The sequence below is a fragment of the Spinacia oleracea genome, chromosome 1, assembly GCF_020520425.1.
Source record: "Spinacia oleracea cultivar Varoflay chromosome 1, BTI_SOV_V1, whole genome shotgun sequence".
Lineage (NCBI taxonomy): Eukaryota > Viridiplantae > Streptophyta > Magnoliopsida > Caryophyllales > Amaranthaceae > Spinacia > Spinacia oleracea.
In genome coordinates this window covers 135,529,716-135,557,052 of record NC_079487.1, presented here as the reverse complement: position 1 = coordinate 135,557,052, position 27,337 = coordinate 135,529,716, and the positions used below count along the sequence as shown (strand labels likewise).

The window sequence follows — 27,337 nt, the reverse complement described above, 5'->3', positions numbered from 1 at the left end:
TTGTTATCATCCATGAAATTTTTTGCCAACTAAACTAGTTAGTATCCATTTATCCCTGAAAGATCCTGATTTATCCACGATGGTAGTTAACTTACTCAATCTAAAGCATTGGATGACTAGGAAAACAAAATTTAATAAAAACTTTGGTTAAAACCTCTTTATAAGTATTTGATAGTGTCTTTTTCGTTATTTCGCAAAATAAGATTGAATATATTAGAAAGGTAACTTCAAAATAAAAGTACGAAATTATTTTGATTGAACCGATTAAAATGTGTATTACATAGTAACCAACTAACCACATTTACTTTAAATAGCAAAATCTTTAAAAAAAAAACCCTATAGATGTAGGAAAATAATAAAGAAAGAAAAGTTCAAGTCACAAAGAATTAATTCTTAGGCACACCTTGTTTAATGAGTATTTATCCGAATACATGATAATAGAGGTTACGCGCACTTTATAAGGAAAAGGTTTAACCTACATGCATTTCAATTGTCCTGTCTAATCTGTCCTCCTTTGACAAATCATTCATCTATTCTTATTTATATGACATAATTATTTAGTGATGTTTGCCAATGCACGATTTTCAAACATTAATATATTCAATCATGGATAAGAAAAAATTACAAAATATTAATATTTATAAAATACATATTGAGAGAATCTAGCAATTAAGACCTCATACAACTATATTTTTTCTTAAATATAAATTACAAAAAGGAAGTCAAATGATCTTGTGTGAATAATGTTTTAAACTCGATTATGTCATGTAGATACAAACGGAGTAAGTATATCAATAACGTAAAGATTTGAGGTAATATTACACCAACAATGTTATAGATCGTCACCTCCAACTTGTGTATTCATCCAAGTTAAAGGGGGGAAGAAGTGTAAAAAGACAACATTGTCCTTCCTTTTAATTTGGACATTGCCAAAACGATTAAGCACCGCATGCCGTTGTAGATGATTGGGACGTTGGTAATGTGATATACACTTGAGTAACTCATCATTCTCTTCTTAGATGAGTCATACTCCAATACCCACTTTTCAAAAGTTTTTAAACTAATCCATAATATATTTGATTGATCCAAACTAACCAAAATTTAAGTGCATGTGTTACATGATGACATAATCATATTAGATTATTAGGTGCTTTTGCTAAGTCATGAGTGGCAACCAAGAGTTTTGTACTGTATTAAATAATTTGCCACGTATTAAAAAACGACGATCAGATTTAATTGCGGAGGAGGTAGGGAGGTAGAGTCTGTTAATGCTTTTTAATTTAACATAACAATAATAATAATAATAATAATAATAATAATAATAATAATAATAATAAACATTTATTTAAGACAAAATTAATACTCCGTACTTCGTATTAGGAGGCCATAACAAAGACTTGTCCTTGGACATACTACGATTACAAACTTTACGAGTCGGGTATAAATGAAAGCAAATTTAAGGTTTTATATTTTTATATGTATAAATTTTAATTAGGGCATCAAGTGCAAAGCCCCTCTACCATAAGTATGGAATAAGCAAATTTAATGATGACTAAAGGTCTAAAGTATGTATGTTTTTCATTTGATAATAAGTTCATATGACAAGTAATATGTGTCTAGATTCATTCTTGTACAAGATAAGAAAAACAAGAAATGAAATCCCACTACATACAAGTACACATAGATCCAATGAATGCTCATGCAATCATAGTTTAAAATGTATAGTGTTACATGGAGTATGGTATGGATCATAAGTTCTTGACCAGATTTTTGTTGTTGTTTGGATAGGGTGCCAACTCCTAAGTACGTACTTTATTCGTTTGAGGAACTAGGGTACAAAAATAATGGTACAATATCGCTACATGGAGGCCGCTGAGTAGGTTATTTCTCTAAACTTATGAAATGTAATTCAGGTCTGTTGATCATAGGTTCAAATCCCCCATTTTTATATATTTGTAATTTATATTGCCTTCGTGGTTCACATTATCTCAATATGCTTTCCACCATTTAAACGTATGTTATAATTTCCTCGCACGACTTTATCACCCTCGAACATCAGTATGTACACCTCCGTGATTAAAGGCCTATTGCCATTTGTCACCCACATTTCTATTCACATAACCTTAATTAGTATTGTACATACCATCACCTTCATTATCGCCCAATAAACTATCGTACTACATGCACAACTTCTTAATTCGAGTTGTAATTTTTAATATTAAGTCAATTTTTAACCACTAGACTAAAACCTTGTTGGTAATTACTTTGTAATATTAGATATTATAAGATCACTACAAACTCTTTTTATTCATCAATTTTTTTCAAAGGTTATTGATCAATTATATTTGTACTACAAAACCCACAAAAAAAAAAAAAGCACTCCAAAAAGCAAATAAAAATGGGAAGGATGATGTACGTGAAACATGTGTAAAAGCCAGAGATTAACCCACTATCTAAGATGTACAAGGACTCAACATCTAAGAGTATTAAACTCAACACCTAAGAGCATTAAACTCTCACTGTTGTCGATTTTGATGCTAAAACTATATTATATTAAGTATAAATTATAATACGAAGTATAAAGTTTATCTTAAATAGATTCATATGCTTTTTAGGAGGTGGGTGATTGATGAAGTCATATTATTCACAGGTATAAATATGTAATATGCGATAGGTTACGGATTCATATTTTCTTCTCGGTTCCATCATTTGTAATTTGTATTATCTTTGTTGTACAATTGCAAAAAAAAAAAAAAAAAGACAAAAAAAAGAGTATTATATATAAATTATGTAAATAATCAAAGGAAGTCAAATCTAATCTAATCTAACATATATATATAAAGGGGAGTTTTTTCAAGAGTATTGGGAGCGTCCACGTAGGAAAGTCCAGTCACAAAATCAACATTAATTTAATTTTAATTAATGTAAAAGATAAAAGTAAATTAAGGATAAAATATTTAACTATAAGATAAACATTGAGTAATAATTAAGTTGATAAAATCAAATTAAGGATAAAATATTAAATGATAAGATAAACATTGATTAATAATAAAGGTTTTATTTTTAAAAAAAAATGTAGGTATAAGATACTCCTATATATATAATATCTAAATATCTCATGGGCTATTTGCGTAGTCAAGGAGCAAAATACTTCAATTTTTATTATAGCTTTACGCCTTTACGAATGGTTTTTTTGGGTGTTCTATCGTTCAACTTTTTGTAGGCATAGATTTTAACTTTAACGCTGTTTTATATAATAGCTTTACCGTGATTTTTGTTGTTCTATCATTATTCAACATGTTTTATTAATCGACATACAAGACATCTAACTGATGATCCGAAGTGTTATTTATGTGGAGATGAGGAGAAAATAATGTTACGTTGCATATACTTAGAAACTTTCCAACAGCCAAGACTATTTGCCGTCGGCTTCTGGTCCTACAGATGCACTCAGTTTTTTTCAAGAAGACCTTAGACATTGGTTTATAAAAAATCAGGAGTTTAAAGATCCTACGAGCAATATAATTTGAGCCACTTATTTCTATATTACAATAGGGTGGATATGTGTGAGGAATTGTTTCGTTTTTTGTCGTAGTGAAGATGGTTGTGCGTGGTAACAAGTAGGAGATTTATGTAGCTTGGTGTGCCCACCTGATGGTTGGTATGCAATGAATACTGATGGACCATTAAAAGGCTCTTCGAGTCTAGCTGGGGGATGGGGCGATCATACGGAACAACAGGTCGAGGTACTATGGTGTCTGCCTTCATAGCTTAGGGAACTTTGGTAGATGCAATGCTTCTTTTCAGGCTGAGGTTATGGCGCTTGCAAGTGATAAATCTAGCATGTGTGCAAGCTCTCGAGTGTGTTGCGGATGGAAGCAGTGAGTGTGATTGCTCGCCAATCATGGAGTTCCTAGAGGATATTCCATCTTATATTATACATATACAAAATTTATGTATTAAGTATATTAGTTTAGTAATAATTTAATTTTTTTTAGTTTGGTTATACTTCTCATGTTTCCAAACATAAAAATATTGTTGTACAATCCGGGCAACGACCGAAATTTATTTTAAATTGTAAACTAATATTTTTCCCCCCTTTATCCTTCATAATTGATATTAAAAGTATTTTTTTATTCTTTATTTTCTTTACATTTGGATGTTAGAACAGGCCCTGTCAAGATTCAAGACTCTTCTATAAAGTTTGACAATAGTAAAGATAAGATTTTATTTTATAAGAGTTTTGGGAAGTGAAAATACCATAAGTGACGATGACATTTTAAAAAAAAATCTGGCATATAGTAAAGTGCATTTAGATAAATCTTAGCAAAGATAATAAGATTAGTTATTTAGATGATCAAAGAAGTTTGTTTATGGTAGAAATAGTCCATTTAGACAAATCTTAGCAAAGTAGAAAAATAGAACAATGTTACTAGATCAGTTCATATACGAAGTATATAATTTCATCAAAGATTTTTCTTATTTAGAGTAAAATTTTAATTTTTGCTTTGGTATTACAATTAGGCCAATTAGGGATATCATAGACTGAGCATAAGAGTTTTTCATAAACTTATACTTCCGTATAAGATATAAGTCATTGTATTTTAACTATTGTTTTTTGCCGTGCATCGCACGGGCTTCAAACTAGTATACATATATAAAGGAGGCATATTTGCTGAACTATTAGAGCGCCACCTAGGATTACTAATGGTTTCGGCCAATGAAAAATAAGATTTCTAATTTATTTTTGAATTAAAAAAATCGAATGCCACATAGATAATTAAATAGATGTCACGTAAAAAATTTAATGGTTTCGGCCAATTAAAAATAAGATTTCTAATTTTTGAATTAAAAAATTCTTCTGAAATCATTAGATTTTAGCCAATAAAATTAAGATATTTTTTAATTAATTAATTAATTACTAATACAACTCTAATATCTTATACATATATTTTTGATGAAATATTAGCAGGCCACGTAAGCAAGGTTATAATTTCGACCAACAAAAGAAAAATTTTGGAATTAAAAAAATAATTTTATTCATGCCATACGGCTATTCAGCTATATAAATAATTAATAGGTTGATTTTTTAAACAATTGCAAAAAAAAAAAAGCTAACCTATAATGATCTTATGAAAACGTAGCATGGTGTTTAATAAATATAAATTATTATTTTTTATTTAAAGAACTTACAATCCTACTCCGTATAACTCTTTAGATGGTTTATGTGCCACTAAACTCTAACTTCTAATCATAAATCATAATACCTGAAATTGATCAAAATCTAATGGAACTCTTCTATTGATGATAGATTTTTTGTTTTATTTTTAAACGCGAAGTTAAGTCGTAACATACTTATCTCGTGCAAACTATATCTACTTAGTATATATTAAATCATCCATCCCACCTCACCCAATTCTATATTCATCAACTTCTTGCATTATATTGGACTCTTATTTCGCATACAATTGCTTGCATTTGTTTTTCAATGATATATTCTACTTTACTGTATTTTTTCCTCCCGTTCTTTACTATGATCAATTGCAAATAATTTGTTGTATTTTATGTATTAATTATTATGATTCATCTTTGTTTACATAGGAGGTGCTGCTACTTCCTTTTCAAAGAAACAGGGTTCACCATAATGAGATGATTTATTCTTCACCATAACAGAAGTTCGATTATGGTAAATTATTATTTTGATGGGTTTGTATTTTATTTGTTTTCATATATATAACTTCTAGGAGCCATACATACTCTTCGTGTCTTCATAAATCTCAGAAGTGACATTGTGTAGTTCATGCCAAGTCCTATCTCAATATTGAAAAATGGTCTCCCATTGTATTTTGTTCATGTGGATGTCTTTAGAAATGAATAATCTCTATTATCTACTTTTTTTATAAAAAAACCCATTATCAACGTCATAGGTTAGGGATGACTTTTTTTTTTTGTGTATTTTTGTTACTAATGCTAAATTCATTTTTTCAGCATCCTCTAAACCGCGAAGAAAATCAATGACAAAGTTAATATGTAACGCATTAATAATGATTTCTTGCAATGGAACATATATAAACAATAATAAACAATGAAGCACGTACAAAATTATTTTCTATGGAACATAAACAATGAAGCCCAACATAAACAATTATGCGGTACACCGTGACCATCGGGTGGCCCGTATTTATGAAACGAAATAAAGAATAAACGTACGGAGTAATTGAATATTTGCTACGTATTCCCCTGTAATTGACCACCAATATCAAATTTCGAGAATTCATCGTGAATATCATACAAAGTAATATTTATGGCGCGATTATGAAGCATGGTTGATAATATTAATGTTTCTGTTTATTGTATTTGATACTCCTTATCTGTTGTTATTGTTCAGATTTACTCCTAACTATAGTTTTATACTTGGTTTATTTGCTTAACTAATTGAATTTCAAACTTAATTAATTGGTTTCAGCGGTTAACTAATTAGTTAAAGTGCATGCATATAAGTGGTCTAAAGAACCGTTAGACCGTCTTTCCTAAAAGTTTGTATTATTTTTATGCACATATCTACATATATATAGTTGGTAGGCTTTAAATTTGAGATCCTCATCATGGATTTAAATTAATGGTGTAGTGAATCTTCATGTTATCCTCCATGTTTGAGATCTAAGTATTCAATTATAAAAAGCTTGAAGTATATTATTATAGTTAACATAAAATTTTCATTATATTGTAGAGTAGTACATAATTTAAAGTAGTTCTGCGTAGGTAATTAGATCTTTACATGAAAATAAAAATAAAAATAAAAATATAGAGTAAAGAGATAATAAGTATATACTTAATTTAGCTAAACTATTCCAAACTATTATGAAATTCATGATTTTTATTTTGTTAGATCATTAGACGAAGCTCAAATAATTACATTTTCAAATAAGACTCTTTAGAAGGTACTTATACTGTCTTTTTTGTTATTTTGATAAATATGAGTATGAGATAGATTTATGGAGTATTAATTAGTTCTAAGATTTATCTACAATGAGATAAAATTTTAACTTAATAAATATACTTTAGGCTAAGATATACAGAATAAGTTTGAGATAATGTATAGTTTTAAGTTATAAGGAACATTTAATACAAAGAAAACAATTTGTATATGACTTTTTTGACGGGAAAGAAAATTTTAATTAAAAAAACAATCATAGTTTAGGATAAGATATATTTCATACTTAATTTAATACAATGAAAAAAAATTGTATTAAAAGAAGATTTGTTTTTTAAAATTTAATTTATCATGAAATTTAAATCTCAATCAACATGAATAAAATTCCGTGCATCGCACGGGCTTAAGTCTAGTATATATATATATAAAGGGGAGTTTTTTCAAGAGATTTTGGAGCGCCACGTAGGATTGTACAGTCACAATTTTATTTTATTCTATATTAAATACTACGTAAAAGATAAAAACGAATGGGGATAAAATAATATGGTTGGATAACTTATCACAAATATCTTTTACAAACTACTTTACAAAATTTATCTAATTAAATGATAAGTTATAGGTTGACAGAACCACCACAAATATATCATTCTTATATATTATTGTATAAATAACGTAGTATGAAATTAAACCATCCACGACAAACGTGGTTCACAATCAAATCATTCTCAAATATTGTAACCCATGACGTAGGAAGTAATTTTGGTTTACAATGCTGTAGGTGGGATTTGTTCGAGTACAAAGGTGAGTTAATGGAGGAGATGCAAACGGAGCTAGCCTATAAACGGGCCATGAGAACATATTAGTTCCCCTTGATTTGTATGCATTGTATTATTTAAGTTTTGTTGGTTGGCGTATGAATTAGTTTTCTTTCATTTGTACGCATTAAGTTTTGTTGGTCGGTGTATGAATTAGTTTCCCTAGATTTGTATGCAATGAGTTAGTTTCCCTTGATTTGTATGCAATGAATTAGTTTCCTTGATTTGTATGTATTGTATTATTTAAGTTTTTGTTATGCTTGATTTCATCTTGTTTAATTAACTCACGCACATTAATTATTTATTGTGTTTCAGCGTAAAAGTCGATGGTGGAGTATTACGCATATAGGTTGCACACAAGAACAAGTGAAACACAAAATTTAATGCAAGGAGGGTGATTGATGCAACAAGTTATACTGGACTGCTACTGTTCAATTGATGACAAAAGGTTTTCTTTTATACAGCACAACGAACTACAATATAGGTGTGTAACTGCGGTTGCAAGCCTACATGTGTCCATAATATATTCACTGCAAACCCGAGATAGGTAGAACTAGAAGGACAACAGCCGGAAGGTCGCCCCAATATCATGTTGCATCAAGAATTGTAAAAAATATTTTACTTGGAAGCATTCCACTAACTTAACTATCTATGAAAGACATATCTAAATAAAGCTCAAATGTAGTTTTATAAAATATAAAACACAAGTAACGAGTAGGTAATATTGGTTAATCATATTGTTGCAGTGTTAAATACGTATATAGATTGGTCATATTCAAATATATAGGTTCAAAAATTATATAGATACCTACTATGTATTAATTAATTAATTTGAATACATCAGTAACAGTTTGTTACGTTGTGTATTGGACTGAAGAATCAAGTCTGGTTTCTTTAGATCTTAAACTTGATTAGGAGTTGGGGTAGTGATGATCTAACTATAATTAACCTCCTGTTGTTAGAGGTAATTTTGATTGATTTTTTTTTTTGTCAAACCCCTTATATTTTGTCAATCTTTGATATACTTATCCTCAAATCTGAATATAATAATTACTACTACGAAGAGATAAATTTCGGTAATAGTATAAAAGATACAATTATCCCCTTTTAAAAAATAAGATAGAATTATAAATAGTGAGTTTTCCCAAATGTAAAATACCATAGAGAGTGGATAGAATAGTCAAAGAAGAAAAATAGATAGAATTTGTATTCATATTAAGCTTTAAAATAAAAATCGAAATTAAACTTCTCGAAAAAAGATAAATATTTAAACTGGTAGTTGTGAAATCTACCTCATTACGATAAAAATAAAAAAGATAAATATACGGTAGATGTGATTCCATTCTTTGAGATAGGCGTAGGGGGTGCAAGATGAGTATTTTGTTCTAGGGTTGAATTTGTACAAGGATGACCAGATTGGACTTTATTATGAACCAAATAGAATTTTAGATAAAAATTCTTATAGAATTTTATTCACATTAAACATTTAATATTTGAACTAATTCATATTATAATAGAATTCTACTTACATTAAACCTATATTTTTCTGTAATTATTATTACAAACACGTGCATTTATAAAACGCTTATCTGTATACAATGATATAATAAGACAAATATGTATTTTTCATTTCAAACCCGTGCATCGCACGGGATTCAATACTAGTGTGCCAATAAAGTTTAGGACTATTGTCAAAGACGGAAGACGTGTGTATAATAGAGTAAATTATTAAGGAGTACATTTTTTAGTCCCTTTTCCCCTATAATAATTTGTACTTCATCTGGTTTTATATAATAGTTACTCTTTGAATTTTGGCAATATTCACGAGACACGACTCCAATTTGATATGCATTTTTGATATATCAACTTTTTATATTTTTGTTACATAATTAACCATAAACATTAATGTTCAAATATTTATGTTGGAAAATGTAAGAAGATACAGAGTACCGTGTAACCATTATATCAGAATACGGGGAATAATATTGTAAAAGATTGTTTTTGGCTATTTTATGAACATCTTTGTGTATGTGAGATACCCATGACGATTCTTGCACACAGTGTTCCAATAAAAACCCTGGTGATGGTTCTTGATAAAGATGGTTGTGGGCCGTGCATGCTGTCCCGAAGCCTTACCCAACCCGGTATCAAAAAAGTCGGCCCTACATGAGCACGAAGAAAGCCCGGCCCGGTCCGAGTACGAAGTCGTGGACCGGGCCTGAGCCTTAATTTTTTGGAAAAAGCACGACAAGACACACTAAATTTGGTAAAATTAGCCTTAGACACGGTGGCCCAGCCCGGCCCGACAGAATATGGGTCTGACATGGCCCGACCCGATTAGCCCAATGGGCTTGGCGCCTTGGCCCAAAGCCCCGGCCCGACCCGACCCACGACAAATTGGGTGTGCACAATTCATAACTTCACTACTGAACTTCTAGTCATGGAATACATTCAAACTGCTGGTTTGGTATATATGACCTTGCCGATTCTGCTTAATCTTTTGACTGAAATTATTTTGTCACTCGAACTTGGGAATTGCAACAGAGAAAATGGCTTAATCTCAAAAGACACAAACTCAAACTGGTCTGTACATTCAAATCTGTTTCTGTATAGCAAATCAGTGATGCAGGTAAATAGATATTTTTTTTTGTTAAATGTAGAGAGTATTACATTTGTAAATGTTTTGAGGAAAAGTAATAAACCAACAGTTTTCTTTTTGGCAAATTTTTAGAATGAACTTCTGTAAACTGCTTCTAGTCTCCAAAAGTCAAATGGATTTGATTCTTTGTGGCTTATTTTTTTTTTTAAAAGTCCAATTTTTATAATCACATTTAACTTCACTATTTTTTTCGAGATTTAAAATTAAATTCTGGGTTAAATAGGTTGATATAGGTTTTGAACCTATGTTGTGCTAAAATATAATTTGAATCTATACAATTTCTATCATTATTATATTTAAACATATTTTGAGCTTAAATTAGACGAAACTTGTTGAAAAAACAGACACTAACTAATTTTTATGGTTTGTCGGAATAGCGTGTTCATTTATAGTACCGTGTGTAGTAGCTACGTATTGGTTTGCGTCTTATAATGCATTTGAAGAGTTATACTCGACTCAATGGGTTTGGTTTTCCGCAGAAAAAAAAAGTGAGATTTTTTTTTTAGATTTCATCTTGAAATAATGGGGAGCTTAGTTTTTAAAATTTACTTAATTAGTCCTTTCGAAAATTTGAAAGATTTACCAATTAAGAAAGTTGATTATCTTCACATGTTGATGTTATTGATCATCAGACCACAGTTCTTGGTGATTTTGTGAATGTTGACGGAAAGATAATAGTAAGATCGTAGTTGTTTTTTTTTTTTGTTTTTTTTTTTTTTTGTGAGATTTCATTTTGAAATCAATGGTGTTTGGTCCGTTAATTTTTAGAATTTATTTAACTAACTTAGGATCCGTACAATACACGGATGAAATTAAATTTGATTACGGAGTATTATAAATTACTCTTCTTGGTGATTTTGTGAATGTTGACGGAAAGATAATAGTAAAATCATAGTTGCTTTTTTTTTGTTGTTGTTGTGAGATTTCATCTTGAAATCAATAGTGTTTGGTCCGTTAGTTTTTAGAATTTATTTAACTAACTTAGGATCCGTACAATACACGGATGAAATTAAATTTGATTACGGAGTATTATAAATTACTCGTAAATAATATTATAAGTAAGAAATATTTTTAATTAACTAATTTTTTTGTTATTTGTCATTGAGAAAATATGAAATACAAATTAGAATCACATTAACTTCACTACTTTTCCTCCATTGGCCACGAAAATTCCCTCTGAAAATTCCCTCTAAGATGTATAAGGACTCAACACCTAAAAGCATTAAACTTCCACTGGCTTTTTTTTAAGCTTGACCATGATGACATGCATGATCTTAATACTACTAGAGTGGTTGTGTCTTGTGTGTTATTTTTTGTAATTGCGTATGACATTTTATGAATGTATATAAAGATTTTAATGAAATATCGGTTCTTATTATTGTTTCTCAATGCACGATTTCAAACATTAATATATCATTGAAAAACGTGACTAAATAATTGTTTTAGGTAAATGAGAATAGAGGAAATTATAGGCAGGCCTGTATTACGGAGTAATACACTAATATGGAGTTATGGTTTATGTCTTGAGTCGTTAAGTAGTACAAAGTTTTTAGCAATTTGTGTAGCAAATTTGCACGATTGTTAACCTCATAATTCGGATTTTGAAATCATGTTTTGATAAAAAAAATTGGCAAATACGTTTTGATCGTGCACTTGAGTTTCGACGAGAGTAGAGCAGCGACTAAAGTAAATAAGCCATTGAGAAAGTCTTGCTCAGATTGCACAAAGATAGCTATTTACAAATTATTGGTAAACATTTACTCACACAAATTTAAATTTACTCGTACACTGTAAGTGTTGATAATTTGAAGGCATAATATCACACAAAAGATAGCGATTTACAAATTACTGGTAAACATTTACTCGCACAAATTTAAATTACTCATACAATGTAAGTTTTGATAGTTTGAAGGCATAATATCAAGCCAAAAGGTGAGCTAGAGCAATATTTACTCTTCCGGATCCTAATTATAACAAGCAGTAACATGAGATCTGAAAGATGTACAAAACTTAGTCAAGACTAAACCTTTCTGTTAGAGAGAGATCTGTTTTCGTCTTTTGTCTTCTCGGATCTTTTTCTTTTGTTGCCTTTATATTCCAACCGAGAAGCCTTTTCAAAACTTCTTGACCTCTAATCTTGTCGCTTTTCTTGATCTCTCGGTTTTCAGCTCCATATTTCCTGCCTAAATCATCCTCCAAGGAAATCAAGGACACTACTTGATCAAGAACACCAAACTCAAACTGTATTCCACCCATGAACAATACACAAGGTCGGAGAACAATACACAAGGTAGAGATGGTGTATATAACACTGTAAATGTGTAAATATCACTAAAAACATCTATAAATCACTGGAGGAGATGGAGACCTTGGATTGCAGGGCATCTTTGGCATGGGCTCATGTTCCTTAAACCCAGAAGGAACGTGACCTCCTCTGCTTGCCCGAAGAACAACTTCTGACTTGAAAACACAACCTTCATTGTAATAAACAATGGCTTTCCAAGATAAATTTGAGTAAGGAAAATTTGGTAATATTAATCCAACCTTTGGCCGATTTTCTTTTATTAAGCCCACCTATGACATATTTTTTAATAATCCCACCTTTGCTACCCGGCGACTTTTGTTGGACCTAAAAGGTCATAAACCTGTTGTAGGCGGTAATATATCCCTACGTAGTAGTAGTCTCTCTCGATATATCCAGTCATCATCATCAATTCATCACCATCTCGTTGACTTTTTCACCGGTTTTCGGTCACTTAAGCCCAATAAAAGTCGTTGGGTAGTAAATGTGGGATTATTAAAAAATATGTCGTAGGTGGGATTAATAAAAGAAAATCGCCCAAAGATTGGATTAATATTACCAAATTTTCCTTTGAGTAATGGGGATAAAATATACCCAAGAATAAATAAATAAAAAATCAAAGTTTAAATTATGACATCTAATAAGCTGGATACCTAGAGAATCCTCTGAGGACTTGAGTAGTTTTGCTATTCTTGCAAGGAATATGAGCATTCATCTGAGCAAGAGCAGAGATAACATCCCTAAGTGCAGAAAGTGACTTATTTATATGTTCGGCCTTTCTCCAATATCCTCAGAGCTGGTGTATTGCTTCAATCATTGACTGATTTATACATATGAAAGGATGCATACCTCAAGAAACAAAGCCTTAATTTGTCTCAAGTCTTTTTCAGCCAGATCCAGAAAGACCTAATAATCAACAATCAATGGCATTCGATCATTTATCAGAAAAATGAGTACGGTATATATGCTAATACAAAGCAATCCTTTACACGGTCCAGCCTAGGACTTTGTGCTCTTGCTGAAAAGTATAAGATTCACAAAAAACTATATTTTACTATGCAAGAACACAAAAGAAACCATGATAAGTTTACATCCCCAGTGATCACCCTTGCAATAACCTTCTTGTACGGTACATATTCATCTTTTAACTTTCTTGTACTTACACTTAGTATCAACTAACAAACATGAAACAAACTCACTGTAAAATCGGATGAAATTATTGGAGAAAGGACAGACTCCTTCTCAAAATGTAGCACAGAAAAATAGCTTTGAAGCCAAGTAAATATGTCATTCACAGAAATTCAGAGTCATACAATTGCAAGAGCTGAAAACTGATCTTCTATAAGACAACAAATACTTCAAAACTAAACGTATTGTATGAGTTGACTTTATGAACTATCCCCAAAGATTCAATACATCTATACTGATTCAAATTATATTGATTCAGATCAGTAGTATTATACCCACACAGACACGGAAAGACACAGGCGCGCGAGCACACACATAAAGAACAGGAAAAAGCCAGATAGCCCAACCTAGAGTATCCCAGAATCACGGAACAAGACAACAGAAAGTCAAAATAGCACCCAGTAGCCCCAATAACGACAAACTGAAGATATTTAAGACCTAACCTCAACCATCCAGAAAAAGCACACAATCAAATCTTCAAACATCAACCTAATGTTTACAGGAACATAAAATTCCCACATCGACTAATTAACTTTAAACACATCCATTAAAAGGAGTATTATAATGACATTAACTTTAAACACATCCATTAACAGGAGATCTTCAATCAGGTAGATATCGGGAAGTCAAATCTTTCTTTAAAGGGGAAATAGGCATAAAGAACCATTCACACAGGTATAATTGTGTGTTGGAGGGAGGGTTATGGAATTTTTAGTGTGCGCTAATCCCATAATAAACTTACCACAATTTCACAGTATTTATACATGCTTCACTTCTATAGCTAACAACTAACAATATCTTCTTTTGAGTAACATGATAGAAAGGATTAATACGAGTCCCTCACATGACACGACGGTACTAAAGTTCTTGAGCTTCATTTGCTTCAGCAAAAAGTGAAAAGCGAAGAACACTTTTCCAACAGTCAATCAATGTTCCAAACCACAAATTATTTCACTCAAAATTGGGACATGGAAACACGGTGAAACAGACTACCATAATGCAGATCCAAGAGCTAAACCTAGTTGTTTCTTCAATCTATGTCCAAACTGATTTGAAACACTCAATTCTCGTATCCTAAGCAATGCAGCCTCCATTACAAGTGATAAGTTCAATAATAATACCTTTGTAAACTCAAAACAAACCCCAGAAAAGACAGAAAACCCAACAAAAAAGTATCTGGTCAAGGCTTCATTTAATCTGTCAACTGCCTTCAGGAACACCTAACAGTCAACCACACCCTATAAATATGTACTCCCTCCGTCCCTTAATACTCGACCTGTTTTGACTTTTTGCACTATTCACATAATTCACTTTGACCCTATTTTATTTATAGTATATGAAAACGAATGTTAGTAAACGAATGTTAGTCTCATAAGCATTCTCGATTTAATACAAATACTACATGAGTACCATCACATGGAGATGGAAGCATGGAACAAAAAAGATGAAAGAGTTCATAGCTCATCATTTAGAGAATTTCATATTAATTGGACCAAGGGAATGTGGGGCAATTCTAGAGCCAATTGGATGGAATTATAGAGAATATTAATGAAAGAACAATCAAAACCCATGTACCTTTTTGGCCACAATCACATAATAACTATTAAAAACAAGGAAGGAAATGGGGGGTAATTCTAGAGCCAATTGGATGGAATTATAGAGAATATGTGCACAATCATCTAAAGATAAAAATGAAATTATAAGCGAGTAGCCATCCAATTGGCTCTAAATTCTAATACAGGAGATTCAAGCGATCTAAAGCGCTATTGGACTCTTAACTGGACCAAATTCTCAATTTCATTCAACTATTCAAGCAGAAATAACATTAATAAATTCAAACTACACCATTCCAATATGCAGCATAAGTAGGAGCCAAACAAACACATTTATCTTCCTCAACTCCTTGCTAACACCCAACTTTATCCTTACTCGTATCACTTCAATACTCCAATGTGGGTATAGATTTATTTACACTTCAATTCAAACCATGAAGATACAAATTTATATAAAAATGGCTGAGGCACCAACTCCTAGATACAAATTATTGCCGTACTCTTGTAGCCATTCTTATTAACATTGATACAATAGACAAAGGTTTCTGTAATTTTGGCACCGCGATACCGATACACCAACGGGACTCACTCACCTCAGGCAAGGTCTGAAGTAATTCGCCACATAAAACCAAGAACAAGGAATAAATGTGGACATTAGAGATAAAGCGGAATATGTGTTTGCTGAAAATGAACCCAATTGCTAAAATCTATAAATTCCTTTTTTTTTAAAAAAAAAATTTGTGTTTGGAATGATCAAATGTAAACCTTAAATGACTCGAAAACCCTAAAATGTCAGCATCAACAACAATGTCAGCAACAACAATGTCAACAACAACAATGTCAACAACAACAACGTCAGGCACAAATCTACTAACCCATTTTCGAAACTGATAACACAAAATTGCGAATTAATTAATTTCAGTATAACAACAATAGCAAATAATTTAATTACACGAATAAATACGACAATAACTGTGTACATAAAACTTCAAAATTCAAGAAAAGCGAAGAACAAAGATTATACCGTTGAAAGAAGGATGACCCATCATAGTTGGGGATTAACTGAAGCAGCCAAATAGATCGTGTTAAATGGAGCAAATACGAAGAAGAAAAGTAGGAATAGAGGATCAGTGAGAAAGCCATGGGAGAGGAGAGGAGAGGATCAGTGAGAAAGCCATGGGGGAGGAGAGGACGAGAGAAGTGGAGTTTACCAGGAAGGAGGAGGAGGAAAGGGAAACAGGTTCCAATATGAGAGGAGTATCAAAATAAGTGGAGAGCAATGGGGTTAAACCGTAAATATTATATTCCTAAGGAAAAGACAAAAAAAACTAAGAAGGAACTTGGGGGCGTTTTAAGAATAGCACTGTTACAGCCTTACAGGAATAGTAACTCAAGTTCATGATTTTATAAGAGTTAGGAGGCATTTTAGTAATAGCACTTTTACAGGATTAGTAACTCAAGTTCATGACTTTATAAGAGTTAGGAGGCATTTTAGTAATAGCACTGTTACAGGAATACTCAAGTTCATGACTTTATAAGAGTTGGGATATACAATAAACAACATCAACTAACTCAAACTTCTACTATTAAAACACAAATATACAATAAACAACATCAACTAAAACAAACTTCTAGTATTAAAACACAAATTTATTATCATTCAAACTTCAGTATTGAAACAATTTTAGAGACTGGACCGTCACACACTCTCTTAGATATCACTTCTGGTGCAATATAAGGTGGCATCCGAAAAGCAGATTTCGATTGGGAATGCAACACTGAAGACTGCAAAGACAAGGTCCATATAGCAGAAAAAGTCAACAAATACCATTGATGGTGATCGAACTAGAAATGTAAGGTAGGTTAAAAAACCATTCTAAGAAACCACCCATCCCTTACCAAAAATATAATTAACAACTACTTTTAGGACGAAGTTGACATTACGTTTACCTTGAAGTAACCAAAATCGCATATCTTGAACCCAGACTTCCTTTCCCACCAAAACAAGACAGATGCAACAAAGCACCTAGCCTAACTCAGCAAAGTAGACCCATCTAACACACACAAGTCAACTAAAGTCATAAAAACTCAGCAAAAAGTCAACCAAACTGCAGCCACAGGATTGCTAGATCTTGCTGGATTGACAGGTGACAACAGTTGTAATAATTATTTTTATCAGTCTTGCCTAAGGTTAACAATAACTAACTCAGCCTATTTCTTTCTTTAAGTATATAAAGTATCACCTTCTCTTACTCTAATCATGGCTAATTATCGCATTACCATTTACTTCAATCCCTTTTGTTGTTCGTTTACTGGTCAATGTCATCGTGCTTTCAGTCGGGAAAATAATTAGAGGCCTAAAGGAGAGAGGTAGGCTATAAGCTACATGTAACACACACAATTCTCCTGATAAAATCTCAGAAAGTAAAAACCCATGAATGAATTAAGACCATACAAGTATACAACAACTACTACAGCTGAGTGAGTACTGAAACTCAACTGTAGTACCTGTGATGGACCTAACCTGAGCCTTACATACATGTAACCAATAATAGGAGTGGGGGATTCCATAATGGTCTCATTGACATACCATTAAAACAAATTCAAAGAGTCTATTTTCAGTGTTTTTACACTAGAGCAAATGTAGGAGCATGAGTTCACGTAAGCTTCTAATCTATTGAAATTCTATTGCACAGAATGATAAAAAAAGAATAAAAAAAGAACAACATTCACCAATGGTATGGAAGTATAGTGATGAAATGATGATATTGGAAAATGCTTCGTGCAGTGAGAACAGTCATTTGGTTACTAAATGGAGAAAAATATATTGAGGGCATTGGAATTAGATTTTAAGAGAATTTCAAAACCTTAAGATTCTTGATGAATTGCTCAAAGTGTAAACGCACACCACGGAGAAGCTCTAGCATAAACTCATTACTTCTGCATGAAAACTTAGTCCCTTCGGAAATACTTGCTCCGAGTTTAGAGTCAGCTACTCCAATAACAAATTCCTTGGTCTTAGAGTTTTGGAACCTACCCTCCAAGAAACTTCTCAATTTGTCAGTCATAATACCTGTCCAGGCATAAATGTACAGACAAGTAAACCTTCAATCCGTAAAAAACACAGAGCTAATCAGCCAATTAGCTGACAACTGATTCAAATGAGTCCTTCTGAGGACAAAAGTGGCAAAAGAGTAAAGCTCATAAATCAATCACATATCCAAGGACATTAAACAGGAAAAACTGAAAAAGAGAAAGAACGGAACAAAAAAACAAACCCTCTCAACACATATGACATATTGGACATGCTTCTCGGCCACCAGCTTCACCATTTTGGCCGTAAGACGGTAAGGTACTTGTTAAGTACCTGACAATAACAACGATCAGAGATTAATCCAATCCCAAAAATGGAATGAAGATCAATTATGACAATCCCAGAAACAACCAGCCAAGAAGAGGAGTTTCGAAGAATTAAATCAAAGATTATGTTTAAGCTTAAAAGGAGAAGAGAGAGAGAGAGATTTTAGAGAGAAAGAAGAGAATAGATTTCATTCATGATGCCCATCATAATATCACAGTGGCTTATATTGCCTTACAAAGCTTGCTCAGTAATTAAGCTAGAATTTAATGTAATGGACCATACCATCAGCCGTACAACCAAGCCACCTATTAACTTAGTCTACAACAGAAGACAAAGAAAGAGACAAGAGGAGACAAAGCAGTCAGCAGCAGTCTTACAGGAAACAAGCAGAGAGCCACAACAGTAGGTGGGAGTGGAGGAAACAACCGTTGGCAACAAGCAAACAAAAGTAGTAAAAGTAGTAATTAATGTAAGGTACTTGAGGAATACCTTGAGTATATATGTAAGGGGAAGAAAGAGAGGAGGGCATTGAGAATTGTATTGAGTAAACTTGAGAGACTTGTAACCTAAAGTTACTGTTGAGATTGGCAGCCTCAAGTTGCTGGATTACTCTTACAACTATTAATCCAAGCTTCCACTTTCTGGTATCTCTTGTGTGTGTTTGTCTGAATTGTGGTAACAGGGTCGCAGGTGTATTGCACTTGGTATCAGAGCGGACAGATCCGGGGAAGGTGAAGAAACATGGTGCTCTCAAGTTCGCAGAGAATTGAAGCTCTAGAAACTGGACTTGCTGAGGTTGGGGAGAAAGTGGGTGGATTGGAGGCATCCATACAGCAAGTTCTCACGGAGGGGATGGCGAATTTCCAGAGGACCTTGGCTGCGAATTTCCTTTCCAAAAGTGAGGAAGAAACCACCAGGAACAAGGAGGCGTTGGATAGCGCCACCGAAAGGCTAGAGAGTAGACTCGACCAGTTCAGGGAGGAGCAGAGCAACCAACTGGCAGTAATGAAACAAGCCCAGGAAAAGTTCCAGGACGAGATGAAGGTGATGATAGCGGAGAAATTTCAACAGGAGGATGAGGGAGACTACTCTGAGAATCGACGGAATAGGAGGTTTGAAAAGAGGGGTTATGACGACGGCGGCGGAGGGGGCCGCTGGAAATACCGGAAACTGGAAATGCCCTTGTTCGAAGGAACCGATCCCGATGGTTGGATTCTACGTGGAGAAAAGTACTTTGACTTCTATAGGCTGTCTGAAGAAGAGAAGTTAGACGCGGCGGTGGTCTCCCTGGAAGGCGACGCTCTGCGGTGGTTCTCGTTCGAAAATCGGAGAAACCCGATCAGATCTTGGGTGGAGTTGAAAACTCGGGTCTTGTTGAAGTATCGGCCCACCAACGCCGGAACATTACACGAACAGTGGTTGGCCACCCGACAAATCGGGCAGGCTGTTGTACAAAGGGAGGATGGTACTGTCAAAACACTCGAAGTTCATCCTTCCCCTGTTGCAAGAGTATCATGACTCTCCAGTTGGGGGACATGCTGGGGAGGTCAAAACATACTTGAGGTTGGCGTCCGAATGGTTCTGGCCGGGGATGAGAAAGGAAGTGGCTAAATATGTCCGAGGTTGTGTTACGTGTCAGAGAAATAAGCATTCACAACAACAACCCGCGGGACTCTTACAACCGTTGGCCATACCCACTGCCATATGGGAAGATATCACAATGGACTTTATAGAAGGTCTTCCCATTTCAAAAGGAGTTGACTCTATACTTGTTGTGGTTGATCGGTTGTCAAAATATGCACACTTCATTGGTCTCAAACACCCATTCTCAGCAGCCACTGTGGCTAATGCCTTCATCAAAGACATTGTGAGGCTTCATGGATTCCCATCATCCATAATTTCGGACAGAGATCGAATCTTCCTTAGTATTTTTTGGAAGGAATTGTTTAAGCTACATGGCACAGAACTCAAGAGGAGCACATCGTACCACCCTCAAACGGATGGGCAAACGGAGAATGTTAATAAGGGGCTAGAGACATACTTAAGGTGCTTCGCGGGGGAGAGGCCAAGAGAATGGGCTAAATGGTTGGCATGGGCAGAGTACTCGTATAACACCTCTCCTCACATGTCGGCCTCCATGACACCATTTAAGGTGGTATACGGCAGAGACCCACCTAAGCTGTTGCGCTTGGGGTTGGGGCAAACCCCCATAGACAGTGTAGAGGAGATGCTCTTGGAGCGTGATTATGTCCTAGATGAGCTTAGACTAAACCTGCTGCGTGCCCAACAGATTATGAAGAAAAATGCAGACAACAAGAGGAGGGATGAAAATTTTAATGTAGGGGATCGAGTATTCCTCAAATTACAGCCTTATAGGCAACGTTCCTTAGCCAAACGGCCTTTTGAAAAGCTTGCTGCACGTTTTTATGGCCCTTATAACATCATTCAGAAAGTGAGCACAGTAGCTTACAAGTTGCAATTACCAGAGACTTGTAAAATACATCCGGTGTTTCATGTCTCACAACTTAGGAAGGCGGTGGGCGATCAGGTGGTGCAGCCTACCATTCCTATGCAAGTCACTGCTGAGTTGGAGTTGTTAGTGGAACCAGAGGAACTGATGGCTGTGCGCAGCAAGGAGGGAGTTGTGAGTGAGGTACTGATCAAGTGGAAGGGACTGCAGCCCTTTGAGGCGACTTGGGAGGATGCTGACTTGATCTCTGATCGATTCCCAGACTTCCACCTTGAGGACAAGGTGTGTCTTTTGGGGGGGAGTGATGTAATGGACCATACCATCAGCCGTACAACCAAGCCACCTATTAACTTAGTCTACAACAGAAGACAAAGAAAGAGACAAGAGGAGACAAAGCAGTCAGCAGCAGTCTTACAGGAAACAAGCAGAGAGCCACAACAGTAGGTGGGAGTGGAGGAAACAACCGTTGGCAACAAGCAAACAAAAGTAGTAAAAGTAGTAATTAATGTAAGGTACTTGAGGAATACCTTGAGTATATATGTAAGGGGAAGAAAGAGAGGAGGGCATTGAGAATTGTATTGAGTAAACTTGAGAGACTTGTAACCTAAAGTTACTGTTGAGATTGGCAGCCTCAAGTTGCTGGATTACTCTTACAACTATTAATCCAAGCTTCCACTTTCTGGTATCTCTTGTGTGTGTTTGTCTGAATTGTGGTAACAGGGTCGCAGGTGTATTGCATTTAAATACATCAGTGATATAATTAACTGTCTAAATGCAGCTTCCTCCTTACAGTGGCCTTGAGGGAATCCAGCTCAGCATTCATGCACCCAACCTCTCTTAGTGAGCAATTGTCCTCATCCTTCATTCTTGCTGTCGGCATGTGCAGTCCTCTCTCCTCTATTTCAGCACTGGTTTGCTCATCTTTTTCCGGACTTGTAACAGTACTTCTTCCTTTCAAAACAGCCAAGGATAAAGTTTAGACAAATCTTTCTGAATATGTAAAGCAAAATATTGCATAACGAATACCCAACTATATTTGGGTATTCGTCTACAGAATCGTCACCCATTTCATCAACTGTACATTTGGGCCTCAAGAAATCAACGTCTACAAAATACGCGAAAACGATTAAAAATAACGAACAATCTAAAATCTAAAGAGTAAGAGAGAACATACTTTCGAGAGTTTCAGCAAAAACCTAGCCACCGTAGCAGTACCAGAGAAATCTGACGAAGTCTGTATCAACAGATCCTTCCTTAATAATGCTCCTGTACACATACAAATTCAAATCAAAAACCAAATTAGGGTTTTTCTTGAAATCAAAATCGAACAATAATTACACAAAGGTTCACAACAGTGACCCAATTAAGCTATACACTCGAATACTGCAAACAAGAGTAGAGTACATATATAACTGTATGAAAATTAAGCAAATTGAAACCTCATCAGAAGCCTAACATTTGGGAGTTTCTCGCCCTTCCTATCAAAAAGTCGATTGATCTAATCCCGGTTTTCAGCTCTGATATCGGCAAACATGCTTGCCCTCCAAAATCATCCCCCTCTGACATGTCATGTTCTTTTACTTCAATTTGAAGTGGAGCCAACTCTGGAACAGTTAATGAAAACGTGAACTCTTGATCCCACACAGGTACCCAATCATCTTCAATCACTTTTGTTTTCTGCTTCGCAAAATCTCTTGGAACTCCCAATATGCGAAACTGCTCACACAATGAATGAAATTATGTCAATCAGAAGAACAATGCAGTCACAATAAAATTAGCAAAGTCAATTTCATTTTAGACACTAAACAATAATGGACTTCATGAATACAAGCCACAGAATTGGGTTGGAGAGTTGGAGGACTAACCTTCACATAGAAGTCTGGTGGAGAAAAAGTATCGAAGTGAGTTTTGCTAAAATCCAAGCGCCATCCATCCCCCAAGAATACTCTAACCTGCAAATGCGATGCAGAATTCAGCTGAAGAACTGTAGCTCAGCTAGAACACATATGTTAAAATGATCATTAATCAGCTTACCTTCAAGGTCTTCTTCACTTCTGATGAAGCCTTCGGATCAAATACCTCACCATTTGTCCCTTTTGTCATCAGAAAATCAAGCTTTTTGACATAACCACAACCACCGTTAGATCGAAACATCCCTTGCATTAACCAAAGAGATGTACCATATCCCTGCATTTTTACAATTATATTAATTTCATAGGCTAAAAGATGGAAAACCAAGAAAATAATCATCATGCCAATGATAAAAACTGGACATAGGAAGAACGCTAAATAAACTGAAAATCAAATCAGAAGTTGGACATTCAATCAGATAGACATACTACACTGCTATGATAACACATACAGAAACATTCTTTTAGTTCCATAATCTGTGTTCTATACTCACTGTCATGGCTTCAGATTTCATGTCGGATCTCATATGATTCCCAAAGTTGATCTGTTCGAGATTTATCAACACGCATTGCGTTATGCTAGGTAAATGAAGCTTCTTTCAGCTAAGGAAACACTGTTCTTGCAAAAGTCATTATACACGCACATAAAAAGAGGAAGAAAAAACAGCATTGTGTTCTTAATCAGGAAAATTGGCCGAGCTGGTCTAATAGTTTACTCCGTAATACTTACAACAGCAATAACCAATGTAGATAAAAAGTTTTCTATATGAAATGCGACATAATAAACGAATATCCATAGACAATTACCACTTACCTGCATGTTAAATGCAACCATTTGAGCACCATGCATCCACCTAACTAAAGGTTCATAGTTTGAAGACCTGCATTTTTATAGCACAAAAAAAAGGAAATCAGTGAGTCTCAAAGAAAAAGGCACCAGAAGTAGCTACTGTGAGAAAGCAGTACATAGATTATGGCTCCAAGACACTAATAAAATACAAAAAACTATGCTTGAGCTAAAGGAAATATACATAAAATAACTGCAAATAAATCCTTGATTTTTTTTTTCAACATTAAAAGAATCTCAAATTTCCAAAGCAAGAATTTTCCAACTCAACCAACAATTTTTTCGGCGACTCACAAACATTATCATTCGCCTCACTGGCACCCGTTACGTTGATCGAAATCATATCAAAAGCAAGGTTATGAACCTTCTCTGTCCCCACAAAACAGCAAAACTCAAGCTTTAATATTGAAAAAAGCTCAATTTAGAACCCCAAATTACGCATAAACACCAGTAAAACAACTAAAATAAACGTAAATTATCCACATTAAACATTCAAAATTGCAAACAGACAAACAGTCTCAATTTCAATCAGATCAAACCAAAACAGTACTACCAAAAATCAAAATTAAACTTCATTCAACTCAAAAACAAATTAACAAAAAAAAGCTAAATATATAGATCAGAAAAACCTCTTTTTCGATGAACTTAGTGTAGAACTTCTCAGCTTGAACCGCTGAAACATCGCCGCGATAATCCCGCCATATCAGAACTCTACCTTTAATGTCTAAAAGGAACATATATAGCTGAGGCTGCTCCCGACATTTTTGCTTCGATCGACGAAACTCAGCCGAAACCCTTGGTATTCAAATTGAAAATTTGGGGAAGATTCAGATAAGTGAAGAAGAAGGAGAAGACAGAATCCAATCGCTAACTGTTGTACCCGGGTACAGCCATACCCCAAAAACGACACGCTCATATTGTTTGTTCATTCTTGTCGACTGTTTGTTCTTTTTTATTGTACTGTTTGTTCATTCTTATTGTACTGTTTGTTCTTTCTTGTTGTACTGTTTGTTCATTCTTATTGTACTGTTTGTTCTTTCTTGTTGTACTGTTTGTTCTTTCATGTTGTTTTTTAAATTCATCATCAAATTTTCATAATTGTCGTCTTTTTTTGTTCTTTTTTCTGGAATTTTATGTTCTTTTTTATATTGTTTGTTCTTTCTTGTTTATTTGTTTGTTTATAATAATCATATGGTTAATGTTCATAATTAAACTCTTCATTAATCTTTTATTCTTTCTTTTTGTATTGTTTGTTCTTTGAATTTTATGTTCTTTTTTATATTGTTTGTTCTTTCTTGTTTATTTGTTTGTTTATAATAATCATATGGTACGTTAATGTTCATAATTAAACTCTTCATTAATCTTTTACTCTTTCTTTTTGTATTGTTTGTTCTTTCTTGTTGTACTGTTTGTTCTTTCTTGTTGTTTTTTAAATTCATTCATCAAACTTATTGTTGTATTGTTTGTTCTTTCATGTTGGCTTTAAAATTCATCATAAAATTGTTCATAATTGTTGTATTGTTTGTTCTTTTTTCTGGAATTTTATGTTCTTTTTTATATTGTTTGTTCTTTTTTGTTGAATTATTTGTCCTTTCTTGTTTATTTGTTTGTTCATAATAAATATATGGTTAATGTTCATAATGAAATTGTTCACTTCATTGGTCTTTTATGTTTTTACAAGCGTCTATATTGTTTATTTCCCAATAAATAAATAAATAAATGTTCATTTCCAAAATAGTAAATGTTCATTCCAAATAAATAAATAAATGTTCATTTCCGAAATAGTAAATGTTCATTTTTGTAGTTTATTTCCCAATAAATAAATAAATAAATGTTCGTTTCCTAAATAGTAAATGTTCATTCCAAATAAATAAATAAATGTTCATTTTCGAAATATTAAATGTTCATTTTTGTACCAGTATATTAATGTTCATTTTAAACTAGAGCTAGCAAAAATTGACCCAACCCACCAACCCAACCCGAACCCAACCCAATAATAAAGGGTTGGGTCAAGATTTTCAACCCGTTTAATTAAATGGGTCAACCCAACCCAACCCGTTTAATTAAATGGGTTGGGTCAGGTTGAAATGTTCAACCCGAAAACAACCCTCCTAACCCGTTTAAGTTCAAGCAAGTATGTAATATACATCTGTAGAATTTATTTAAAACATTTTATTTCTCATTTTTCTTTCAAAAATGAATAATTATTTGACATTTTGATACATGTCAAATACATATTGAAGTATTACTTTTTTCTATGAGATATGCCACAAAAATATCACCTCGCGATTCTATAGTTAAGTCAATTTACACTTAAAAGTGAAAAAAAAAATTAAACGGGTCAACTTCAGGTCAACCCATTTATAATTGGGTTGGGTTGGGTTGAAAATTTCAACCCGTTTAATTAAACAGGTCGGGTTAGGTTGGAAAAATCTTAACCCGTTTATAAATGGGTCGACCTGATTTCGACCCAACCCAACCCATTGCCAGCTCTATTTTAAACAACACAAAACGACATCGTTTTGGATGGGGTACAGCCAGCTTTGACTGTACCCGGGTATAGCCAAAAATTTGCGGACATAATCGTAGGTGTCAAACGGTGAATTTGGGAAGATCTGGAACACGTGGCGTGTAACCCAGTCCAACTAGTATTAGGTAACCTTATTTCGCAATACTTAGCCGTGGTAGAATCTAGTTATACTAAGAATTCTACCTGGTTCGCAATTTGTGTATATATATTTATATAATATAATACATAGACGGATTATAAAGTGAAGTTCAGCAAAACGTACCTAATATATATGGTTCACAATACATAAACGTGATAATTCTGTTTATAGGGTGATAATTCCGTTTTGAAGAGAAGAATGACAAAATCAAAATTCGGTTTGCCATGGCTAATCAAAAAGGTGGAAAACGATGATGATATAGAATCTGGTTTGCAGGTAACGCCACGAGAAGACAATAACCACGAGATAGCATTATCGATGTTTGGTGAATTTTTAACTTGGATTTGTTATTTGTTTGCTGGTATTTTATTGTGTGGTTTTGGTATTTTTGTTATAAGCATAGGTATCATCCTAGCAGGATTACCTTTCTACGGCCTTTTATCCTTCGCAAGTTGGTTACATACACTTCTCGAACCTGATCAAGCCCTTTTATCTTGACGATCATTATTCTTGGATCTTGTTAGATTTGTTTCAACGAGTAATAATAATGTTTTTGTGGTTCTTGAGTAATTTTCATGTGTTTTAAAATTATTTTTGATCAATTTTTATAATTAATTGACCAATTTTTT

At 33.7% G+C, this 27,337-nt stretch overlaps 1 protein-coding gene across 21 annotated transcripts; it reads right to left on the bottom strand.

Annotated features, from left to right (window-relative positions):
* Positions 1 to 12,227: 12,227 nt before the first annotated feature.
* On the bottom strand, positions 12,228 to 26,973 carry LOC110785711 (phosphoinositide phospholipase C 6). 21 transcript variants are annotated; one of them, XM_056830695.1, is made up of 14 exons: positions 24,669 to 24,899; positions 24,007 to 24,073; positions 23,687 to 23,737; positions 23,317 to 23,469; positions 23,148 to 23,234; positions 22,739 to 22,998; positions 22,457 to 22,548; positions 21,810 to 22,233; positions 21,296 to 21,638; positions 18,730 to 18,818; positions 18,319 to 18,524; positions 13,364 to 13,616; positions 12,777 to 12,868; positions 12,228 to 12,649 (listed from the first exon to the last, which is right to left on the bottom strand). In XM_056830695.1, the coding sequence occupies exons 1-7, from the start codon at positions 24,719 to 24,721 to the stop codon at positions 22,479 to 22,481; spliced, it is 741 nt and encodes a 246-aa protein (XP_056686673.1). In that variant the 5' UTR covers positions 24,722 to 24,899; the 3' UTR covers positions 12,228 to 12,649; positions 12,777 to 12,868; positions 13,364 to 13,616; positions 18,319 to 18,524; positions 18,730 to 18,818; positions 21,296 to 21,638; positions 21,810 to 22,233; positions 22,457 to 22,478. The 21 variants fall into 21 exon arrangements, with proteins under 21 accessions (XP_056686673.1, XP_056686684.1, XP_056686680.1 ...); XM_056830706.1 differs by having other exon boundaries at positions 12,228 to 12,621; XM_056830702.1 differs by having other exon boundaries at positions 12,228 to 12,868; positions 13,364 to 13,450; positions 13,560 to 13,616.
* Positions 26,974 to 27,337: the final 364 nt, after the last annotated feature.

Coding starts and splice junctions, on each gene's coding strand:
- LOC110785711 (XM_056830669.1), bottom strand. CDS start 24,721: ATGTTTCAGCGGTTCAAGCTGAGAAGTTCTACACTAAGTTCATCGAAA. Junction 24,074..24,668: donor CTAAGTTCATCGAAAAAGAG/GTTTTTCTGATC, acceptor ATAAAAATGCAG/GTCTTCAAACTATGAACCTT. Junction 23,470..23,686: donor TGAAATCTGAAGCCATGACA/GTGAGTATAGAA, acceptor GTAAAAATGCAG/GGATATGGTACATCTCTTTG.